Source organism: Takifugu rubripes, chromosome 5 (genome assembly GCF_901000725.2).
Source record: "Takifugu rubripes chromosome 5, fTakRub1.2, whole genome shotgun sequence".
NCBI classification, from domain to species: Eukaryota; Metazoa; Chordata; class Actinopteri; order Tetraodontiformes; family Tetraodontidae; genus Takifugu; species Takifugu rubripes.
In genome coordinates, this window is record NC_042289.1 from 9,896,034 (window position 1) to 9,918,129 (window position 22,096).

General features: G+C 41.7%; 6 protein-coding genes across 8 annotated transcripts; 3 read left to right on the plus strand and 3 right to left on the minus strand.

The window, feature by feature from the left end:
* Window positions 1–18: 18 nt before the first annotated feature.
* On the minus strand, window positions 19–2,596 carry trim35-13 (tripartite motif containing 35-13). Its single transcript, XM_003964743.3, has 6 exons — window positions 2,181–2,596; window positions 1,337–1,432; window positions 1,025–1,255; window positions 916–938; window positions 688–806; window positions 19–623 (listed from the first exon to the last, which is right to left on the minus strand). The coding sequence occupies exons 1-6, from the start codon at window positions 2,580–2,582 to the stop codon at window positions 85–87; spliced, it is 1,410 nt and encodes a 469-aa protein (XP_003964792.3). The 5' UTR covers window positions 2,583–2,596; the 3' UTR covers window positions 19–84.
* A 1,063-nt stretch (window positions 2,597–3,659) lies between these two features.
* Window positions 3,660–6,848, minus strand: vac14 (vac14 homolog (S. cerevisiae)). The gene has a single exon (XM_003964713.3). The coding sequence runs from the start codon at window positions 6,694–6,696 to the stop codon at window positions 4,339–4,341; it is 2,358 nt and encodes a 785-aa protein (XP_003964762.2). The 5' UTR covers window positions 6,697–6,848; the 3' UTR covers window positions 3,660–4,338.
* An 18-nt stretch (window positions 6,849–6,866) lies between these two features.
* LOC105416463 (zinc finger protein 239-like) lies at window positions 6,867–8,874 on the plus strand. Of its 3 annotated transcripts, none has more exons than XM_011604053.2 (4): window positions 6,867–7,300; window positions 7,406–7,524; window positions 7,711–7,765; window positions 7,863–8,874. In XM_011604053.2, exons 1-4 carry the CDS (start codon window positions 7,009–7,011, stop codon window positions 8,663–8,665), a joined length of 1,269 nt encoding a protein of 422 aa, XP_011602355.1. In that variant the 5' UTR covers window positions 6,867–7,008; the 3' UTR covers window positions 8,666–8,874. The 3 variants fall into 3 exon arrangements, with proteins under 3 accessions (XP_011602355.1, XP_029692389.1, XP_029692390.1); XM_029836529.1 differs by having other exon boundaries at window positions 7,977–8,874; XM_029836530.1 differs by lacking the exon at window positions 7,863–8,874 and having other exon boundaries at window positions 7,690–7,751.
* Window positions 8,875–9,420: 546 nt separating this feature from the next.
* LOC101078753 (zinc finger protein 26) lies at window positions 9,421–13,573 on the minus strand. The gene is made up of 8 exons (XM_011604075.2): window positions 13,220–13,573; window positions 13,047–13,119; window positions 12,851–12,941; window positions 12,127–12,738; window positions 11,174–11,473; window positions 10,841–10,968; window positions 10,647–10,752; window positions 9,421–10,562 (listed from the first exon to the last, which is right to left on the minus strand). Exons 1-8 carry the CDS (start codon window positions 13,516–13,518, stop codon window positions 9,955–9,957), a joined length of 2,217 nt encoding a protein of 738 aa, XP_011602377.2. The 5' UTR covers window positions 13,519–13,573; the 3' UTR covers window positions 9,421–9,954.
* A 173-nt stretch (window positions 13,574–13,746) lies between these two features.
* On the plus strand, window positions 13,747–16,866 carry pgls (6-phosphogluconolactonase). Its single transcript, XM_003964714.3, has 6 exons — window positions 13,747–13,882; window positions 14,160–14,428; window positions 14,530–14,637; window positions 15,270–15,371; window positions 15,920–16,060; window positions 16,344–16,866. The coding sequence occupies exons 2-6, from the start codon at window positions 14,165–14,167 to the stop codon at window positions 16,488–16,490; spliced, it is 762 nt and encodes a 253-aa protein (XP_003964763.1). The 5' UTR covers window positions 13,747–13,882; window positions 14,160–14,164; the 3' UTR covers window positions 16,491–16,866.
* Window positions 16,867–16,923: 57 nt separating this feature from the next.
* On the plus strand, window positions 16,924–22,023 carry colgalt1a (collagen beta(1-O)galactosyltransferase 1a). The gene is made up of 12 exons (XM_003964745.3): window positions 16,924–17,289; window positions 18,754–18,864; window positions 18,938–19,055; window positions 19,201–19,335; window positions 19,413–19,617; window positions 19,704–19,823; window positions 19,961–20,037; window positions 20,126–20,232; window positions 20,319–20,451; window positions 20,532–20,659; window positions 20,732–20,938; window positions 21,028–22,023. Exons 1-12 carry the CDS (start codon window positions 17,063–17,065, stop codon window positions 21,293–21,295), a joined length of 1,836 nt encoding a protein of 611 aa, XP_003964794.2. The 5' UTR covers window positions 16,924–17,062; the 3' UTR covers window positions 21,296–22,023.
* The last annotated feature ends 73 nt before the right edge of the window (window positions 22,024–22,096 follow it).

The window sequence follows — 22,096 nt, forward strand, 5'->3', positions numbered from 1 at the left end:
AGAATTGCTGTGCTGCAGTTTTACTATTAAAAAGTGTTTTATTTGGCAGTTTTAGCAAAAGCAGAACTATCTAACTTAAGTTGGTCAATTTTCGGTTGACAAATATATTTTTGTGGGCAGAATTTTCAGTGGATGGTCCTTGCAAGCGCTACAAAAATAAGGGAAGGCCCTGGGTGTGATGATGTTTGTGAAAGTGTAGAGAGGTGTTCTTTCTCTAGGATCATAAAAGGTCACCTTGGCTCGGTCCATGTCTAAAACGATTCTGATCACATCTGGATGCTTTTTCATGTTCAGCGGCTCCCACGGTGCCGTGCAAGCCTTGTGCTCTCCGTTGCGAAACCTTATAGTCCAGTATCCCTCTGCTGGAGTCAGCACATGTTTGCCCTTCCTGTTGATGGACTCGCTGGCTACTCCCAACACCCAGTAGGTGTTATCTTTCACTTCCACCTCCCAGCTATGACGTCCAGAGGAATAGCCCTCTGCGGCCAGCATCTCAGCACTAATGTCAAAGCGTTCTGGGTTGTCTGGCAGCTTGAACAGTTGGGTGGAGTTCTGCACCTCGGTGAGATCCTCTGACAGGATGAAACAGCCTGCTGCTGTGTTGGGATCCACAATCACAGGATCTTGAAAGGAAAGATCGGTTTTAGACCATGGAGCAATACTTGGCTGACTATTTTAAAAACTTACTGTATTTTATTGTGCTCTTCATCTTCTCCCAGACTTGATATTTAAGAGAACCCAAGTGTTTGGCCACATCCATCAGAGCCCCAGAAATCATTTGTGGACCTGAGGAAGACTGCCAGGTTCTAAAAAAAACCACCCCAAAACATTACCCTAATTAGCTGTTAAGTCCTTGTTGAGTGATATCATCATAAAAACATCTGATACGTGCAGGCATTAAGAAAGAGCACTTACTTCCTTATTGTCTCCTTGTAATTCTGAAAGAATTTCATAGGTTAATAATTTGGGCCATTTTCCCAAACTGTTGATTTTCATAATTTGAATTATTTCAAAATGTCTTTACCTTCAGAAACGGGACATCTTGAGCGTTCATCTCCTGTTCCACTGTTCTGATTGTGTCGCAGAGGCATAAAATCTCATCGTTCATTTCTTCAATCTGCTGATTAATCATCAGATCCTTCAGTTCTCTCTCATCTCTTAAAGCAGAAATTCTGGCAGCCTCCTGCTCATTCAGGAAATGGTGAAGGGCTTGAAACTCCTCCCTGATTTGTGTCTCGGCGTGCTCGGTTTGATTCTGCAAAGACATTTTTGACAGGAGACCATTTCCCTTTATTAATATTGTCTGTTTGCAGTGACGTTATGGAAACGAGTGTACCTTAACATGTTCAGTCATTTCTTCAAGGTTTATTTTTGCCTTCTTGTACTGTTGTAACGTCTCTTTCAAAGGCAGCAACGCGCTCCTCAGTTCCTCCTGTAACGTCAGTGACAGAACATCACCTTCTAAAAACAGTTTCGGGTTGACAGGTGGTCAACCTGCCACAACAATGCAGCGCTTTCATCGGCCATGAACGCCCATGGGTCAAAAGTTCAGTTACAGACTAGAAAATTATTAAACATTCTGCAAAGTTGATGGGAAAGTCAGCCTTTTGCTGGGCATCATGTCTCAGCACTTAATCTGTTTGAATTATTTCAGATTATCAGGGCGAGGAGGGCACGAGTCCATGAATGTGGCGATACAGAAACTTTGTGGGAGTCAAGTTTCAAGCCTCCCTCGGGACTGGAATGGCAACAGCAGACCAAAAATATAAATCTATTATTAGAATAATAATGAAGTCAGCCACTTTTGTACATGTCAAAATATCAAGAAACACAAATTATGTTAGAAATTGTGAGTAAAGGTGTTTTCATGAGCTGAAAATGCTTTATTTCATGAAATGCTACTTTGCTAATTGGTTAAAATCTAGCTTTTCATCAAAATAGTTTGAATTGAATTGAAAACATTTGGATTTGTATTAGGTAGAACTCTTACAAATCTTCAAATTTAGCATTCAAACCAGATATTTGAATCAATAATGTTTCAGCCTTTGTTGCAGCTGTAATCCTCAGAGGAAAAAAATCTTAAATCAATTTATCCCAACAAATCCAGGTTCCAACAATTCAAACGCGATACCATTATCAAACATGGAGATAAGCGACCCCGCTACTTTAACTCAACCTACCTTGCAATCATGAGCACCTTCTCTAATGGGATAGAGCCTGTGTCCTGTGTGTGCAGCTGATTTACCACACAAACCACAGATTGGCTCCAGGTCCTCCAGACAAAAGAGTGTGAGCTTTTCTCCGTGTTCTTTACAAGCCATTGGGTCATTCCTGCATCTGCTCTCCCTGAAAGATTCACAGGACCTTTGCAGCACAGTGTTCACCACCATCTGATCCATGGAACTGCTCTGCCAGCACACAGGACAGTAGTGTGACTCGCCACTGTTTTGTATCCCCCAGCTGTCCAGCAGGCAGGCTTTACAGAATCTGTGTCTGCAAATGAGCAGTACTGGCTCACAGAGAATATGTCCACAAATTGGACACGCAAGGTCATTGTCAAGCTGTGTGCATCTGGTGGCCATTGTTTTTCACGGGGCTTAGATGACAAGGCAGAAAGCCAGAGGATCCTCCCACAACTATCAGCTGGAGGGCAACTTGTCTTAACCCCAGCAATAGGTGTTAATACCTCAGCTGCTAAAGGAGTGTACTGTGTTATCCCGCGCAGCGCTGTGTGAGCTTGCACATTCTCAAATGAGCTCGACATTTCAGGAAAAAAAGCAAACAAACAATATCTTCATTTATTGTTTTAGTTTAGAGGGAACTGCACATTTCATCTATATTTCATACATGGCATCTATAAATACCCACATACAGGGGGATGTTATGTATCTGGGCTCAATATGGTGTTTTCATTAGAGTACCGGTAATGCTATAATCATCCAACGATCACCTTTTAGTCACTTGAGAAGTCTGCTGAAACGGGCTGTTATTGTGTAAGAGTTCATGGAGAAACACCATCCAAAATCAGGCTGGGGAGATATATACATAGACAGACGTGACCAATCTGGACTGAAGTTATGTCTGTAAAAATATATCCTGTTTACCACTGATACAGTTCCAGCATTGCCACAGCTTTGAGTACTCTTGGTAATCTCTAAATATACACGGCAACTTTTTTTCTGTTTTGGTTAGAGTTACAGAACACATACCAAACGGTTAATATGTGGTTGAGTGTAAGTTCAGGATATAGAAGGGTGGTCACCGTAAAGGGATTTTATCTGGACAACATTGGAGTAACTTTTAAGCACTTTTAATTTTAGAGAATCGCTTTTGAAGGCAAGACAGGAATGTTTGGATCAAACAGAACCTGCAGATCTCACTTGTTATGTGTGTCCGGGTAGAGTCTGCCCAACAACATGCTGTGCAGTTCATTATTTATCTGTGGAAAGCTTATTTTTACTTAAAGTTCACACATAATAGTTATAGCATATAGCTAATAATTATTATTGATTCTTAATGTAGTGCATTTTATATTGCCATTAACTTTTTTTTAATTAAATAAACTTACATACTCATAAGGTCTTAAGAAGGCTGTTTACACTAACTTGCAACTGGTTTTCTATTGACAGACTTTGATTTTGGGGGAATGTATGAGACCGTTTTTAATCATACACTTGACTTTATTGGTTCCAATGAAAATGTACACAAGATTTCTGAACATAAAACAATGAGAGAAAATCAGGAGGTGATTACAGGAAGGTTTCTAATCAGCAGCACGACAACTGAAATGAAAGTGGAGCAACAACATCAACTTGCCCTGAATTTACTTCAATGGACTCCACAGTTTTAGCATCTTAATCTGGGTCAACGCTTCACAAGAGAGGTTTTGTTTCTTGGAGACAAGCGACTAAGGCAACACTGAGTGAACACATGCACTATTCTCACATAATCCAACCAAATACTGTGATTTTGACGTGAACAGTGAATGTTTTAAATCGGACACTGAACATTCCTTTAGGCTGGAACAGGTTTGCTGGTAGCTGCTAACAGACTATCAGATCTACATTATGTATTCTTACATGAGAAAACTTACAAACAAATCTACATGTGGCATGTATTTTTCTTTTTTAAATCTTTCATTTCTTATATGACAGTTTCTGTTGGTGCAGATAAGTGCACAAACACAATTTGTCTTTTGACAGTGTATATACTGATATTTATAAATCATATATAATACTTCATAAAGTGAAAATCTTAATTTTAGCATGACTATATTTAGTCCTTGACAACATAGGTTTAACACTATTCACAGCAGTCAAAGGTCAACATGGGTGAACCTTACATAAGCTTCCTCTCAAGGTGATCGGAGGCGCGTCCGGAACGTTGGTGTCGCACCTCTAGGTGTTTACTCTGAACGTGATCAAAATGCTGGAGCAGCTCATTGTAATCAATTTGAGTGTGCGAGGCACGTTTGGAGACCGGTGGTTGTTTGGAATCCATGTATCTGGATTCATCCACTGTCCTCATAAGTTCTGGGTTGGGGACACAGCGCAAGCGTTGGGACAGAAGCTGAAAGGCCTGGCTTTGTGGTAGAAGCATTAGAAGGCCATATAGTGCCTTTATCAGATAAGGGTTGTTCTCCACATCTAGAAGCTGGAGACGCAGGTAGGTGAAAATGGGGCTTTCAATGAGCTGTACCAACTTGTCCACCTCCATCAGGAAGTCCACAGTGACCTCCAGATCTCCGAACTTCTGGATAAGATCATAGGCGTGTTTATAGTTCTGTGTGAGAAAACAGAGTGACACAGTGGCCACGGGGTTGTGGCACCAGGAACGATACAGGCAGCAGAACAACGTGCAGCTCTCTTGAGTTCGCAGGTCCTTCAGCTGGTTGCGTAGCTGGAAGAGCTCAGCCGAGGTGAGCAGGATGGTGTTAAGTGTTTGAACCATAGTGGAGGCAAATTTGAGGTCCTCCTCCTTTAGCAGGATGTCAGCCATCGAGTGGAAGATGTTTTCCGCGTGAAGCAACAAACAGAGTTGTCTGATGATGAAAGCTCCTCTGTTCTCCAGAAGCTTCCTCTCTAGACTGAAGCGTTTCAGCAGATTGATCATGAACTTGTAAAAATAGGAGTTCATACTAGGAGTTGAGGGAGATGAGTCCACTGCTTTGCTGGGCTGCTGACCTTGCTTAGCACTCTCTGGGACCTTGAGCACCAGTTTGACATCAGTGCTGTCACAGGACCCCACCTGGTCCGTCTGGCCAGCAGGAGATGATGCTATTTCAGCCAACACCTCCAGATCTTTTAGGATCACCTCATCAGATTCATCAGACAGTGTCTTCAGCAGCATCGGAAACAGGCTGTCAGTGTGACGGAACATTTTGCGTGGCGTCTTGATGTAGAGGTGGTAGACCCATTTCAAAACAGCTATGCGTGTCATCATCCCAGTAGAGGAGTCGTGGAGGTGCCTGTCCAAAACCTGTACAATACCGTCCAAATCCAAGGTTTCCTGAGGCCTGTCAGTACTGGTTGGTGCAAAGAAACTAATATTACTGAAACCAATAGATTCTTGTGAAGCATTCAGCATATCATTGCTGTCAACCTCAGTTTTAGACTGGTCATCTGCCTTGGGGGATGTTCCAGTACTTCCGCATTTCTCATCATCTTCATCATCTTCTGGAGTGACCAGCTTCATCAGACTGTGATTACACGCACTGGCAGCTTCTTTTGTATTCTTTTTTCTGTCGTCATAGGAAAGGCAAGGCAGCACTGCAGTGAGGATGCCAGAAGAGTAGGGCAGCATAACTCTTCCTGCAAGTTGGATAAATTCTCTCATCCAGGTCATAGCTGCCAGCTGGATCAGGTCATTTGTGAGCTTCGTTTCATCTGCGACCTGGCAATGAATGACAAGGATGTTGGCCATTTCAGCAAATTTCACACTCGATGGTGTTTTCTTTATCTCCTTCAGGAACTCTCCCAGCACCACTTCACACGTCCTGCGAATCTCCTTGCTGTTGTCTCCCAGAATCTGGAAAAGTCCATCTAGAATCTCAGGGAGGTAATCTAACAAGTTTATATCTGGCACAGACTCCAAAACATGGATCCAAGAAATTATAAACTGACGAGCATATTGATTATTGGAATATATTCTCTCCCTAAGCAGTGGAACAAACGCCACCAGGTCAAACTTGTTACTCTCAGTCACGATGTCTTTAAGAAGTCTGTCCAGAAGCTCTGACCCACTTTTCACATTTGGGTCTGGGTCAGCTGAAAGCTTGCTCAAACCGTCAAAAAGCAGATTAAAATGGGGTAGCACTGCTCCCCTGGCAACTTTAACTATATTGTAGAGGGCCTCGCAGGCGTAGTAGCGCAACCGGCTATCGGAGTCATTAAAGCACGTGAGTACAGGCTCGATCAGCTCTTTCAGATACAGACCCGAGTCCTTGCCGAGAGCAATGGAGCAAGCCGCTAGTCCAATAAGACCCCCTTTCCGACTGTGCGGGTGCTGTGAAAGCGCAAACTCCGAGGCCAGGATCTGGATAACATGTCTGATTTGAGTTGAATTATTCTGAGCAACAAACTCCCGAACCAGTTTCTCAATTTCCAGAGCGGCGACTTTCCTCTTCTCGTACAGTTTATCATTCAGAGCCCTGACAATGTTGGGCGTCAATGGCGAAAAGTCCTTTTCCGTGTTCATCTTCGTAGCTGCAGTTCTACCGGGAATATCCAGTCGAATCTTACGGCATGCAAAAAAGCAATTGGTTTTAATTATATTTTTTAGAAAAGATACATGAATATCCCTTGCGAATGAGGAAGTCCTGTAACGCTACGCAGCTGACTGGATACTTCCGCCGGAAATACGTCACAGACGCTACATTTATTTGGGTCCCGTTAGGCAGGAGTCGCTGTAGTTAACATCGTCCAATGCACAGTGGTTGCGTATTATATTGTTATACTAAGTCAACATTTCACAATTTTTACTCACCAGCATTTCCTTTACGTGAGGAGGATGTTGTCTGCAATGGCGAACCGCAGCGATTTACACTCGCAGCTTACCGCCATTGTGCAGACGATGGCCAAATCTGTTTTGAGTCAGGTCTGCAAAGTGGTGGAAGAAGACTCGGCCGAGCTTCGCTTGGAGTTGTCTCGGCTCCTGGTTGTTAACTCAACCTTAGCAGATAAGGTAAATAGTTTAGAGAGCGAACTTACAAATGTGAGAAAAACCAACCAACCCCAGTTTCGTCAAAGTCAACGCAGCATAGGTGTCCAAACAGTGAGCACCACAGATGGCGATGCTTGTGGTATGTCTAGCAAGAGCAGCGCTCAGATGATTTAAAACATTTTTTTTTTAAATCAGACATGCCTCTGACTTTAACCATTTTCCCGTTTGCATTTACACTTCCCAGTATCTACCTCTCCCACCATAGCGGGAATCTTTGGAAAAGATTGGTGCATGAATCTATGGAAAGATGGAGAGCCATACAGCCAAGACAACGTCCCAGAGTCACCGCAGTCCTCATACAAAGTAAGAGGAAGCTATGTTAATCATCCTAGAGCACGACAAAACACAGTGAGCAACTGTAATTAACGAAAATTCTTTAGAAGAGTTTTAGGCAATGAAGGCTTTATTGTCAGTGATTATAGATACTTAATAAGCAGACTCTTTCATTGCTGTCAAAACATACTGCAGTGAACAGATATTATGTTGCAGCTTAAGGTGAACATGTCACAGGACGCATCCAGCAACAGCCAACAAGAAACACAAGGTGAATGACTTGAACTATACCCTAACAATTTAGCAGCAAGGTGAGTCAGTTTGTTTCTTTTTTTAAAAAAAATCTTAATTATTTTTTATTGTAACAGAAGTGAAAACAAGCTTGCGTGAGAAAATAGAAGGGATTCCAGTTGGTTACCTGGCAGACAGCAGCATGTGCAGCCCGGCATTTGATCCCTATGCTCAACAAGCTAGGTCTACAGATGGCACTGAAGAATCCTCTGTGCAACTCTTGGCCAGTGATGAAGAGAAGACCCTCAGTTCTTACATCATAGCAATCGAAGAGGATGACGATGACGTAGAGTTTGTTCAAGAAAGCCAGCAGGAGCCAACAGTGAGTGCTTCAGATGGCTCGAGTCTCAGCAAGCTGCAAACATTAGCCAACACCTTTGAAAAAACCGCTGCTCTTAACAAAGTTTCAGACAGTGCGTCTCATAGCATTTCTAAAGAAACTACCACAGAAAGATTAATTTGTCACATATGTGACAGGACATTTTCCCACAAGGTTACTTTAACAATCCACATGCAATCACACAAGTCAAACTTCTGTGGTGTCTGTAAGAAGAGTTTTCCTGACAAAGATGCGCACATATGCGACCCTTCCGCTGGCCCTGACGGGGACGGTAGGTTGTGTCCAGTGTGTGGAAAGAAATTTGCAAATCCATCAGCTCTGAGGATTCACAGCGTTGTCCACACTGGTGAGAAACCGTACAGCTGCAACATGTGTGGAAAACGATTTTCTCAGAAAGGCAATTTAAAATGTCATCAACGTGTTCATACAGGAGAAAAGCCATATCATTGTGTTAAATGTGGAAAGAGCTTCTCCCAAAAGATCAGCCTCAAACAGCATTTAATGGCACCCCACTGTGTTGAGAATGACAAACCCACATGAAAACTGGAGCTGAATGATCTCTGTAAATTCTTTTTTTTAAAAAAACATGCATTACATCTTATAAATGAAGTTCTACTTCTAATGCATATAATGGCAGTTATATTTGAGATTCGTTTATCTGTTGTATTCATTTTAACATGACAGTTGAATTTGGATTAAGATTGGGATGTTCTGATTTCTTTTTAATAAAAAGGGATGTTTTTACTCGATTCAAATTTTATTTCATACAAGTTATTACACTCAGACATGCAGGTGTGCATGAAAAGGGGCAGCTTTATAAATAACACTTCAGATCAATATGAATTAATCCCACTTTTAAGTCGGTACCAATACATTTCTCATTACATAGACATCTGTTTCTTAAACAGAAGCAAATATTTAAATAAAACTTATTTGACCCACTACAGCACATTATTTCATAACAGCCATACTAATAAAAAGCATCCAAAGACATTTTCATTTAAATATTTTGACATCAAGATTTCACAGATTTCCAATTTAAAAAGCCCTGCTTATGTCAGGTTTAAAACAAACAAAAAAATTACAATAAACATGGATAACATAAAGCTGTGCTGAGGTTTTTAGATATGAAGAATGACTTGTTTTCCTATTACATTGTTGAAGAGGTAGTTTGACATGTTTGTGCTACAATCTTGCTGGACCACTTGTAAAAAATTTTCATTTTGGCATTAGAGACACGTCCCTTTAATCTGAAACTGACAGAGGTATAAATAAGTATGTACAGTGAAGAATATTCAGTATTTGAGCATTAAAACCACAGTTAAATGTGCACACCAACTAACTTCATGTCCTCTCTACATCCAGGTTTGCTGCCTGGAAGTTCTATCCTTAGCATCCTTTGACCATATATTCACTGTCCCTCCTCTATGCATGTCCAAAGCACATGAGCCTCTGGATTTATCGTCTCACTCTTGATCCTATCGATCCTCATCACTCCCACAAAGAACCCCCAACATCGTCATCTCTTCCTCCTTTCTTCTTTTCAGTGCAACCACACAGCATTGCTGGTCTCTCTTGTGAACCTTTCCCTTCATTCTTGTTGACACGTTTCTCCATCTGTTGTAAACTGCTCGCACACGCTCACTGTGAAAAGGTCACTGTTATTTGTTTTAGGCCGCTGCAGTATTTAAAAAGTCAAACTACACTGTTAACTGTGTGCCATTGCTATATTGGCTAGATGTGTTGTCAGTTTTACATAGGTATTTTTGGCATGTTGTAGCACGGCTATTATAATTAGCTGTTTTGATCAGAGTATACTGATTGTTGATTTAATTAAAGCACTGATGGTGATTTAAACCATACTTGTATGCGTAACATTTTCCACAATCGACACAGCTGTAAGGCTTTTCACCAGTGTGTGTTCGGAGATGTATGTTGAGAGAGCTTTTCTGGGAAAAGCTTTTGCCACAGCCTTGACAACTATATGGTTTCTCCCCAGAATGAACACGCTGATGAAGCTTCAGATATGTTTTTTGTGCAAACTTCTTGCCACAAACTAAGCAGCTGAATGGCTTCTCACCAGAATGTCGCCTGATGTGGACTTTTAAACTGCTCAAATAATTGAATATTTTTCTGCAAAACAGGCACTCAAACTGCTTTGCTGGCTTCATTGGTTTTGGTTGAACCGAGGCATTATTATTATTATTGTTCATATTATTTGTGAAGTCTGAATATTCTGAAGTGGCTGAACAAGGTTTTGTATTATCCACCAGGGCACTCAAGGTTGCATCCTCTATTATTTTGTCCATAAATGTCGGCTGTGAGCGTAGCGGTGTATTGCTGTCATCCATCATGGGAAAATTGCCCAATTCTGGGTCAAGTGGCAGCGCATTAACGGATCTTTGAAGCATGCTTTGCTCGTCAATCATTCCAATAACTGTTGAAGGAAAAGCAACTCAGTTAAATCATGCATATTCATTATGACATTTTTTCCCCTCATTTAAAAATCAGACAGACATACTTTTTCTATTATCTGAAATGCTCATCTGCTGTCCAATGGGATGGTCATCGTAGGCCTCTTCCTTTATAAAAATGAGTTCTGGCTCTGTCTCCAGCAAGTTAACTGCCTGTTGAAAGATGCCACAGACGTTTAAGCAAAGACTAATTTTTAAAAAAAAAAGATAAATAAAAGCTAACGGTAGATAGAAAACTGACCTGTGACCCCATGCTTGTTGTAGCCCCAGGCTCCAATGTCTCCTTCCTCTGAAGGGAGAGTTTCTCATCTCTCCACAGATCCATGCACCAGTCTTTTCCATAAACCCCATCGATTGATGGAGCAGGTTCTGCAACGCAGAGTTCAGGTAAACACTTACCTCAATATTAAATTTAAGAGCTAGGAATTAAATGTAACTCAAATGTAACATGGCGAATGCCAATCAAAAGGTCAAAAGTTCCACCCCATTAATTTGGGCGTAAAACAATGGGATAGCCCCCTTTTGGCAAAACGACCAAGATAAAAACGGACATGCTATTTGAGGTGGTGCTCACCTGCTGGCTGTCGGCGGCTGACACAGCTGACATGTGAGGGGTATGTCTGCGCTTCCCTCGCTGCTTTCAGCTGGACCTCCAGTGAGTAACATCTCCTTTTCAGGGCTTCATTCTCCGTCTTGTGAAGAGATATTTCGGTGAGCAGAACGGAGGAACATTCATCAGCCAGGTTTCCTATTTCTATCAAAGCCGCCTTCGTTAGATTTTCAAGGACAGCCGCTAATTGCATTCGGAAGTTGCGGCTTGTGGTGTCGCACATCATCCCTACAGAAATGCTGAGTATCCTAAAATGTGAGATTTACAGTCTAGCGACAGTTCTGTCTGCCGATCAAATATTTTTTTGTCGAGGAATATGTCGCAATGAATTGTGGGAAAAACGACAGCGCTGCGGCCTCGCAGGCTGTATGACACGCCCAATTTGATGCACGACACACCCCCTTAGAGCTTTGTGATTGGTAGTGCCTCCTAGTGGCTACAAACCGCTAATGCAGCCAGTTAATAGTATTGGTGAATACATTTAGATAAAGAACAAACATTTTTTCTTTTTTCTGTGTAGGGTTCCGAAAGTTTGATTGACAGCTGCTTTTACCTTCTGCTGTAGGCACAGTTTCCAAATCTGTGAACATAGTTCCCGACATCATTAGTTTACCGACATCGCTATTATAAAAACTGTGCAGTGCTCAAGACATTGTGGATGGTTGGTTTAATATTGACAAAAAACAACAATAAAGATAATCTGTTTATTGGTTTAATGTAAATTTACATACCTCAACTTGAGTGCAGTAAAAAAGAAACATACTGATGTTTTGACATTTTATATCAAGACTGTAAAAAGCAGTTGATACACAAACTGGAACAAAAATAAAGAAACATAGGTTTTTCCATTACTTAATGTCCCACCAACAGTCAGAGGATTTAATTCAATAACATGCATCTTCACATTAGAATCTATTCTAGATGAGTTGCAAGGTGTTTTTTCAGATTACAGTTTTTAGTAAAACCCTTGCCACATTTCATACAAACAAAGGGTTTTTCTCCAGTGTGAGTACGTAGGTGCATATCAAGAGTACATTTCTGAGTAAAGCCCTTTCCACAAATAGAACAACGGTATGGCTTCTCCCCTGTATGTGTACGCTGGTGTGTATAAAGGTGCCCCTTTTGTGCATATCTTTTTCCACAAAGTGAGCATCTGAATGGTTTCTCTCCTGTGTGACTTCTTTGGTGAATTTCAAGTTGGCTGAAGCATCTGAAGTTTTTACCACATTGCAGGCAGCCCAATCTCTTCGTTACAGAGTTCCTTAAATTATGAAGCTTCACATTTCTGTGCATACTAAAGTTCTGGGAGGCAATATTTTGACCATAGTTTTTCCCAGCCTCGTGGTTTGTGTTTGTCTGTGTAACCTCTGAACTCCATTGTGTTTCCATCGGTCCCGTTCCACTTAGATGTGACTGAGTGCTCAGGATGACCAAGCTGTCAGGGAGAAGGGACTGCTGATGCTCTCCACTAGATTTAGGACATGACCTTACCTCTGGACTCTTCTCGGTGCCTGTGACAGCTTCCTTCCCTTGTGACAAAAGAAACAATGCATGTTAACATCTGAAACACCTTAACATCGATGAACTTGGTATCATTTTCTACAAGTGACAGTGTAGAGATTCCCATATTTTATTACTCACCAGTGTCATGTGTCCTGTCATGCTTGATGACTAACTCTGATGGTTCCTCCTTCACAACTAATACTTCAAGCTCTTTGGGAGGATTTGAGAGCTAATAAGAGATAGATGTTGTTTTAAGTTATCTACTGCGAACAATTATAAATAATAATAATATAAATAATTATTAAAAAAAGACTTAATGTAAACAGTGATTCACCTCCACTGCAGGATCTTCACTTTGCAAACTGCTACTGTCACTGGACCAAATTCCTCTCTCTTCTGGGTTATCTCTGAGATGCCAAAACTTGTATTAATATTTCCATCAGGACATGCATCAGAGGTTACGACAGGTTTGCTTCTATTTTAGCAACACAACACTCACGACAATACCTTCCTATGGCACGTCCTGTCCTGTCTGGCTCCGCCACTCTGTCCTCCAGACCACCCCTCACCCTCAAACATGCTGCGGCCGCCGTGTCCTGCCTACTCCCCTGTGCAATATAAAGCAGTTTCTCCATCAGCTTCAGTTTCTCTGTTAGCGACGCGATCTCGTTTCGCCCCCGTGTGATCTCTATTTTCAACATCTTTGACTCGATCTCTACCAATTTGCTTATTTCCATTACGACCGCTTTGGATAACGCGTCCATGATGGAGACGAGATGTGTTTGAAAAGAAAAAACCGCCGTCATGATTTTAAGATTTGGGTTTAGAAAAAAAAAAAGAAATGCACAAGAATAGTCAAATGCAGGCCGGAGTTTGTTAACTAGTAAATAACGTTAAAGCTATATAGTAACACTACAGGACCCACGCGTGTGTATTCACGCAACACAAGTAAGAATCACTTTCGTCGTTGCATGAATCCAGTGGCCCCCGCTAGTGGCTGGTATATGAATTACAACTGTTCAGGATCTTACGGACCATAATGCAATGCGATTGTAACTCTGAATATGATTGGCTAGTGGGCGCTTGTGTCAGGAAGTGGAGTAGCGTCTGCCGACTAAAAACCTCACCATGATAATCTCTTCCTCTATTTAAGACTCTTAGGAAACAAAGGTAAATTTAGTTTTGTATGATTACTACTAGAATTCACATTACACTCAGCATCAATTTTTTAAAATAGTTTTGTTATTCTTTCTACCTTGCCCTACTTAAAGTGTAAATTAATTTGGTCCTTGCTATGTGAATGATTTCAACAATTCAGATTTAAGGTGGAAAGACAGAGAGGATTTACGTTGGTCATGTTCACGAATTCATTGCACAACTGTGTTGAAATGGGCTTCCTTCTATTACTCTAATCCTCTTGTGCTGCATGGTCCCTGTGTTCACGTAGTTGTCATGGCTGGCAGACGTGTGCTCGTGTTCCCCTCCTCGGTGGAGCTTGGACCGGTGCTTGCACACTTGGTGACATCGAGGGCTGAGAAAGCCATCGCTTCTCATGGCAGGTTCTCCCTAGGCCTGTCGGGTGGAAGCCTTGTGTCTATGCTCAGCAAAGAACTACTTGCCCTGCCAAATTTGGACTGCAGTAAGTGGATAGTTGGTTTCTGTGATGAACGACTTGTTCCGTTTGATGATCCCGATAGCACATATGGACTCTATAAGGTATCTCCTCGCTGGTAAAGTTTACGTATATCAAGTTGACATGAATCCAGAGTCCTGGTTGCATTCTTGCCAAATGCATCTTGTGTTTTCCTCTTTTCCAGAGCCACTTATTTTCCAAAGTAAACATTCCTGCCAGTGGGATCTTAACCATTGACTCGTCTCTGCCAGTAACTGATTGTGCTGAAGACTATGAACGCAAACTAAAAGAAGTATTGCATTTTTTTAATAGACAGTTTGCATTTTAAAAAAATTCACTCATCTTTTTCCTCCTATATTGATTGACGATTCGTTGATGTTTCCACAAAGCTCTATGCTCTATGTTCTGCAAGTAAACAGAGTTGCAGGTAAATCTAAGGTTATTAGAGGATACCTCTAATCTTTGGTGTGATCATTTTACCGTAGCAATAACACCATGTTTATCTTTAATTTAGCAGATTTATAGTGTGCAGCAGAGAGACACCGGTGCTGAGATCTCTAACGTTGTCATACTCATGTAATTATGAACATGGAGCCAGCTAAAAGATCATCATGGACACTTAAATAGTTAAATTCTGACATGAAAGACAGAGTTTTGACTTATTTTTGAAAGCGAGAACAAAGGATACATGCATTGCATCACGCGATCAGTATGGAGGCGTCAAAGGTGTCGAGCAACTTTGTTTACCTCAGTTGTATCAGATAGTGCTGCAACTCTTTTTGCCTCTTAACCTCCAAACAAATGGGTGAAATTTCTCCCTGCCTTTTAATTTTATCTGAACTCTTATTTTTATGCCATGAATTCTTTCAGATTATAAAATTCTTTAGAATTTCATCAGAATTACTTTTGGATTTTTAAATTTAGGCCTTTCCAGGGGATGGTCTTCCTGTGTTTGACCTTCTCCTGTTGGGTATGGGGCCTGATGGACACACCTGCTCCCTTTTCCCGGATCACCCTCTTCTGGAGGTGAGGACCACATGTGTCTGAGTTTGTGTGATGACTTTTTATGCTTAGAGATGATTGCTTTCACACTAACTTTATCATATTATGCTGTTAACCCTGTATGCCAGATGTGTGCTCACATTCACGAGTTCAGATAAGTTTTTATAGTTCTCTCCAAGATAAACTGTTCCTTACAAAATGTTTATTTGTGACATTTTAAACTAAGCAAATGTTTGCATATTTCTGACCAATCCAAAATATGTCCTGTCCATTGAAGCAAAAATGCATGTAAAGTTCCACTGTGGCAAACCTCTGCAATGTTGTAGAGCCCAATCTGATAGTGAAAGAACAATGTGTATTTTGAAAATTCTTTTCAAAATGTTGGGATATGTGGATAAATTACAGGTTTAAATATACACACATCTTGGTGTAGCAAGCCTGTAAAGCTGCCTGAATGAACTTGCACCTAGCATAGGCCAGTTACTTTTTATGCTTGGGTTGTGGTTTTTGCCACTTATGAGTGACTGCATTATGTATGAACCATCGCTGTGTTGGACATACTCCACATCCAGGAAACCAACAAGATTGTGGCCCCCATCTCAGACTCTCCCAAACCACCGCCGCTGCGTGTAACTATGACTTTTCCAGTTGTGAATTCTGCACGCTGTGTGGCTTTTGTGTCAACAGGAGGAAGCAAAGCGCCAGTTTTGAAGGTAACATTTAGTTAACAAAGGAATGCCACACTCCTAAAACCATACTGTTTGATAAAAGATGCAAAATCCTTGAGACATGGAACTTTAAAATGTAGTTTGAAGGCCTGCACTTCTGTTGCCATTATCACAAACTGTGTGTTGCATTTTTTTTTTTTAAATGTATGTTTTATACATGTATCTATTCTGTATATTTAGTATCTTACATGCATGCTGTACTGAACTACAATGTGATAATTATTGTTCAGTACTTTACTTTTTAAACATTGTCACTTTTTTCTTTCAGGAGGTGCTGGAGGGCAAGGGGGATTCCCTTTTCCCAGCAGCCCGTGTTCTCCCCACTAATGGTGAGCTGTTTTGGCTGGTTGATGACCCCGCTGCTGCCTCTCTCACCATCCAGGTAGAGAGGCTAAGCTCAGGGGCCAAATTATAGAGCTGTCCATCTAGCCACATTATAAAGAAGGAAGAAAGCAACACGGGTGTGGAAGCATGAATGAAGACAAAGTTACAGATCATGTCAACATCCCAACTTAAAAATTCTATTTGTTTTATCGACAGCAAATTGGTATAGATCGATACTGAAGAAATCTCAGTTTATTGGGAATGTGTGTGTTATGGTGAGCTTTCATTGAGCAATCAAATAAAAATGTCATAGTGGAAAAAGTTGAGGATTTAAATTAATAATACATTAAACTACTGATTAACAAAATTCTCTACATTTGTTTTGCTCCTTCTCCCCAGTTTGCGTTTACTTCAGAAAGTATTCGAGCAACTGTACTTACGTGTCAATAAAGCAACAATTGTAATAAGAGTTCACTTTTGTTTTGTGGTTATGGGGACGCTATCCCTTTAAGGCGGCGCGTCCCCTTTAAAGCTCTCCTTGGCAGCGTTGTCGCCTCGGGCCGCAGCACACATCGGTCATGATAGCGCACAAGAAGATAACTTTTACGCAGCGCTCGTTCCTATTCACAGATGTTTCCCAGTAATCCTTGATTTATTGCCACAATGTACGGTGTCGCCCACTCCCCCGCTGTCCTGCTGCTCTTGCTCCTCTCCTCCTGGTGCCTTCCATCCCGGGGGTATTTTGCTGAGGAGCGCTGGAACCCCGAGTCTCCGCTGCTCGCTCCGCGGGTCCTGCTCGCCCTCATCTGCAGAAACTCTGAGCACTCTCTACCGTATTTCCTTGGCACCATTGAGCGTCTTAATTATCCCAAGGAACGTATGGCTTTATGGTAAGTTGTGCAATTTAAATATTATCAAGCTCCATGTTGGTGTGGAACTCAGCTCGTCGTCTTACAGTCGCCGTTGCGCAATGAGATAAGAATATTTATTTCTCCTGCTCAGAGTAATATTTTAAAAATAAAATACGACAGAACATGCGAAAGTAACCGGGGGATGAACCCCAATGCAAGGGCAGCGTATCACCGGGGGCTACACCGCGTAGAAAAAGTCGCTGCCTAAACAAAGTAGTGACGAATCCAGAGAGAAATCGAATTACTTTAGTACGGGGGTAGGAAGATCTCTGCGGTGCCATGAGTTGAGGTGTATACGTGGAGGGGAGGGACGCCACTGATGTGTCCACAAGAGGAGCTGTGTGGTTGGAATGCCAAGTGTCCCCCGTCTCCCCACCGTGGAGCCTGACCTGAAGACTTGAGCCTGTCAGGACACGGTCACAGTTTACAACCAGCTCCACTTTAAATCGTTAGTTCATATTTGCTAAGACAGGCAGATTTAGGTTTAGATCTCTTTCACAAGCCATTGTAAAACAAACTATCTGTCCTGTTTAATCAGAGACAGGGTAACATTACATCTCATCCTGTGTGAGGAGACCTGGTTCTTTCAACTCCACAGCCTAAAGGCCTTCACTTAACCTACTTTGGAGGAAATTTTAGACTGACATTTGCTGTCTAGCTGTTCCAGACGGACTTTCACTGGTGCTGTAACTGTTGGGGAGATCAACTACATGTTACGGACCATTTAAACACACGTCCGCCACGCTGGGGTACAATTTAAGGATAGTGAAAGGAAGTTGTCGCATTACTAAAATTCACTCTTCCACTAACTTCACTTGATCTTTGATAAATGGAGCTGTTTAATCTCTGTTTTAGCACTTATATAAACATGTTTGAGGTGATGTAAGTTTTGTTTAGTCCCTGAAAATACAAACTCAATCTGGAACATCCAAACGGAGTTATAAACACTACACGACATGATGCACTCACTTGTAAGTTTGCCACATCTTTGCAATTTGAATGAGCCAAACTGACATTTAACTTTTTGGTGTCTTTAATTAGCTCGAGAGCAACTGCAGCTTTTTATAGAGCAAACCTCTACAGTATCTCATTTTATTTGTGTCTATGAACCAGTAGTGGATATTTTAGAACCTCTGCATCAGAACAGCCAAAGTAATTGAAAGTTTACGATATTGAGGAGAGGCAGAGTCTCACAGATCTCTGTCCAGTAAATTCTATCCTTGTCCTGGACAAAATGTGATCTCAGGATTTCTCTTCTTAGGAAACCAGGAAAAATCCAAATCCTGTCTGTTCCGGCCTTTTGTTATCTGAGCTGTGGTATCACCTTTCAAATCTTTCATTAGCTTGAACTCAGCCTGGTGCACCTGTTACATTCACCATTGTGGTGCTTCCCATCTACGGTCATCTTTTTATCTTGTCGCCTTTTTTTATTGTGGTTTTCAGGGTAGCGACTGATCACAACCAGGACAACACCACAGTCATTCTACACGACTGGCTTGTGAAGATGCAGAGCTTTTATCATAATGTGGAATGGAGGCCAAAAGAGAAACCCATGTAAGTTACAAGATATTGGCTGCTTCTCCATGAGGCCTCAGGCAGTAAGAATTGCCCCGTTGTATTTGTATAGACATTATGAGGATGAAGCGGGCCCAAAGGACTGGACAGATCTCCGTTACGAGCACGTCATGAAACTTCGACAAGTGGCTCTGGAGTCAGCTCGTGAAATGTGGGCAGATTACTTTATGGTAGGCCGGCAAACGGTATCCTCTCAATCCTCTGAGTCTTTATTTTATTACACAAGCAGTCTATTTAATGTTCAAGACCAGCGTTGGCTGTCTGAACTGTGCAGTTCGGTGATGCCACTGACTAATCTGTGTGTCCTGCCTGCAGCTGGCAGACTGTGATAATCTCCTCACCAATCCTGACGTCCTTTGGATGCTCATGAAAGAAAATAAGACCATCATCTCTCCCATGCTGGAATCTCGTGCTGCCTACTCAAACTTTTGGTGTGGGATGTCCTCACAGGTGGGGTAATATTTCATTTCCTCCTATCTGTGGTTTGACTGCAGTCGGCCAGCTGTGAACCAAGCCTGTCTCGCCAGGGTTACTATAAGCGTACCCCAGCCTACATACCCATTAGGAAGCAGGTACGCAAAGGCTGTTTTGCAGTTCCAATGGTCCACTCCACCCTCCTCATAGACCTCAGGAAAGAAGCCTCCAGGCAGCTGTCCTTTCACCCCCCACACCCAGAATACAGCTGGGCATTTGATGACATCATTGTGTTTGCTTTCTCTGCTCAGATGGCTGGTATTTAAACTTGTTACACTTTTCATTTTTCCCCCTTTTAATCCAATAGTTGCAATTTAATTTCACCTTCTGTATCCTCTCAATAGATGTTCAAATGTTTGTATGCAATAAAGAGACCTATGGTTACCTACCAGTGCCACTGCGATCCCACAATACTTTGCAAGATGAAGCTGACAGTTTCCTGCACTGCCTTTTGGAGGCCAGTGGTAAGTAATTAGCATTCAGTTCTCTTTTTTCATCTGACTTGAGGTTAGAACTTGTTATTCTGCTAATTTATGTAATGACAGCGTTCAAGATGCTTGTATGCGTATCTTTTCTTTATAAAACTCTTTTGAATGCTTAGCACGCAATCCCCTGGTGATGCCATCCAAATATATACATGTTCCAAGGAAAAAAACTGACAAAATGGGGTTTGATGAGGTGAGGAAAGAGTGATGCCTAAATTTCCTTTTCACCACCCACTTTAAATGTCCCACTCACTCATAAACTTGCTTGCTTATATACGTAGGTGTTTATGGTTAACCTGAAGAGGAGAACTGACCGCCGAGAGCGCATGCTGAGGGTGTTATATGAACAAAAGATTTCCTGCAAGATTGTTGAAGCTGTAGACGGAAAGTAAGTTCCGGTTTTGCAGAGTGAGCTTTATGAAGAATTTTGCATTTCCGTCCGTGCTCTCCCAACTTCCCCTCTTCTCTTTGCAGAGCCATGAATATCAGTGAGATTCATGCTTTGGGCATCCACATGCTCCCTGGCTACAGTGACCCTTATCACGGTCGCCCACTCACCAAAGGAGAGCTAGGATGCTTCCTCTCTCACTATAACATATGGAAAGAGGTGAAAATGCAACGTCATTCATCCAGACGTGCGTGAAGCAGAGAGATTGGTGGAAGTTTGATAAATCTGTCTGGTCTTAGATTGTGAAGCGCCGTCTGCGCACCTCCTTGGTTATTGAAGATGACCTTCGCTTTGAGGTCTTCTTTAAGCGCCGTTTGATGGACTTAATGACAGAGGTGGAAGAGGAAGGCCTTGACTGGGACCTCATGTGAGTTGGCACCTATTTCCACTAATATATATTTTTAAGCTGCTCTTCAGTGCTTCTTTCTGTTTATTTCAGTTACATTGGTCGGAAGAGAATGCAAGTTGAACGGCCAGAGAAAGCGGTCCCTAATATTCACAACTTAGTGGAAGCAGACTATTCTTATTGGACTCTAGGTTACATGATCTCACTGCAGGGTGCAGAGAAGCTGCTGAATGCAGAACCACTGAAGAGGGTTTTACCAGTGGATGAGTTTCTTCCCATCATGTACAATAAACACCCCGTGTAAGCGTTTGTTGTCCAGTAAATATATGTACATCTACAGATGGCTTCTTCCTATTGTGGTGTTTTTTACGTTACATTCTCCTTCCCAGGTTCGATTACATGGAACAGTTTGAAACCAGGGACCTGAAGGCATTTTCAGTCGAGCCCCTGCTAGTGTATCCAACACACTACACAGGTGACCAAGGCTACATCAGTGACACAGAGACCTCCACAGTGTGGGACAATGACAAAGTCCCGACAGACTGGGACAGAGAGCGCTCGGGAAAAACAAACGAACAGGCGGAGATCAGCGTTGAAGCCCAAAATTCGAACGTGCTCCAGTCTCCTTGGGATAATACAGCCCGAGATGAGCTGTGAGAGGAGCCAATTTTATGCAGAAATGGACCAATTTTGTCATTTTGTGTCTTTGTGCTTTTGGATTCATTTTGGAATAACCCAAATAGCTGTTGGTAAAAGAATGGATCAAACTACTGTGCTTTTCCAAAGGTGGGTAATTTTTATTTTTATTTTGGATCACATCCAAATGGGTATTTTTGGTGTAAGAAAGGCTTAATAACATTACCCAGGAAAAAAAGATTTACACTTTATTTATTCTGTTGATGTTGTTGCCAAAAATCTTTTGTATGAAATTGGTTGGTTTCAGTTATGAGTGCTGCACAGACATGTTAGTTGTCGCATTGTGCTAAAAATCAAAGGTTTTATTTTTTAAAATTGGATGTAGAGTATATTTTTATACCGTTTTCTCAGGCATAAAATGGCACACTAGGAAGACAGTGTAAAAAGCCCAAATCATTCACTTTATACACTGCTGTTAACTACATGCGAAGGGCTGATTTTATTTTATTTTTAATTTTTTACTGTCCATCCCAAGGTTGCCGCGGAGCTTTTGTAACTTGTTTTACCTTTAAAAGCCCTGAAGATGTCACCATTTCACTGTTCCAGCACGAGTTACAGCCACACACTCCAACCACATGGCAGACATTTTGCAAAATGTCAGGATGACCTTGATGTAACATTAAACATTTTGCTGTGCCTCAAGCTGTGTGATTTGGGCAGAATCAAATAAATCACAATTGGAGTGGTCACATTCATGCGTGACACCAGTTTGATTTTTTGATTTCTGTGGACGGTAGATTCAAAGATGATAGTGTTTTATAG

Bases quoted from the DNA above. Each gene is read 5' to 3' on its own strand.
- colgalt1a (XM_003964745.3), top strand. From the start codon at position 17,063: ATGTACGGTGTCGCCCACTCCCCCGCTGTCCTGCTGCTCTTGCTCCTC. The intron at 19,618-19,703 runs GTATTTAAACTT...TCCTCTCAATAG, and splicing joins TTTCTCTGCTCAGATGGCTG to ATGTTCAAATGTTTGTATGC. The intron at 20,038-20,125 runs GTGAGGAAAGAG...TTATATACGTAG, and splicing joins ACAAAATGGGGTTTGATGAG to GTGTTTATGGTTAACCTGAA.
- pgls (XM_003964714.3), top strand. From the start codon at position 14,165: ATGGCTGGCAGACGTGTGCTCGTGTTCCCCTCCTCGGTGGAGCTTGGA. The intron at 14,429-14,529 runs GTATCTCCTCGC...CCTCTTTTCCAG, and splicing joins GCACATATGGACTCTATAAG to AGCCACTTATTTTCCAAAGT. The intron at 16,061-16,343 runs GTAACATTTAGT...TTTTTCTTTCAG, and splicing joins GCAAAGCGCCAGTTTTGAAG to GAGGTGCTGGAGGGCAAGGG.
- LOC101078753 (XM_011604075.2), bottom strand. From the start codon at position 13,518: ATGACGGCGGTTTTTTCTTTTCAAACACATCTCGTCTCCATCATGGAC. The intron at 12,942-13,046 runs GTGAATCACTGT...ATCTCTTATTAG, and splicing joins GTGAAGATCCTGCAGTGGAG to CTCTCAAATCCTCCCAAAGA. The intron at 12,739-12,850 runs GTGAGTAATAAA...TTTTGTCACAAG, and splicing joins TGACAGGACACATGACACTG to GGAAGGAAGCTGTCACAGGC.
- LOC105416463 (XM_011604053.2), top strand. From the start codon at position 7,009: ATGTTGTCTGCAATGGCGAACCGCAGCGATTTACACTCGCAGCTTACC. The intron at 7,301-7,405 runs GTATGTCTAGCA...TACACTTCCCAG, and splicing joins CACAGATGGCGATGCTTGTG to TATCTACCTCTCCCACCATA. The intron at 7,525-7,710 runs GTAAGAGGAAGC...ATTATGTTGCAG, and splicing joins CACCGCAGTCCTCATACAAA to CTTAAGGTGAACATGTCACA.
- vac14 (XM_003964713.3), bottom strand. From the start codon at position 6,696: ATGAACACGGAAAAGGACTTTTCGCCATTGACGCCCAACATTGTCAGG.
- trim35-13 (XM_003964743.3), bottom strand. From the start codon at position 2,582: ATGGCCACCAGATGCACACAGCTTGACAATGACCTTGCGTGTCCAATT. The intron at 1,433-2,180 runs GTAGGTTGAGTT...CTGACGTTACAG, and splicing joins AAGGTGCTCATGATTGCAAG to GAGGAACTGAGGAGCGCGTT. The intron at 1,256-1,336 runs GTACACTCGTTT...ATGTCTTTGCAG, and splicing joins AAATGACTGAACATGTTAAG to AATCAAACCGAGCACGCCGA.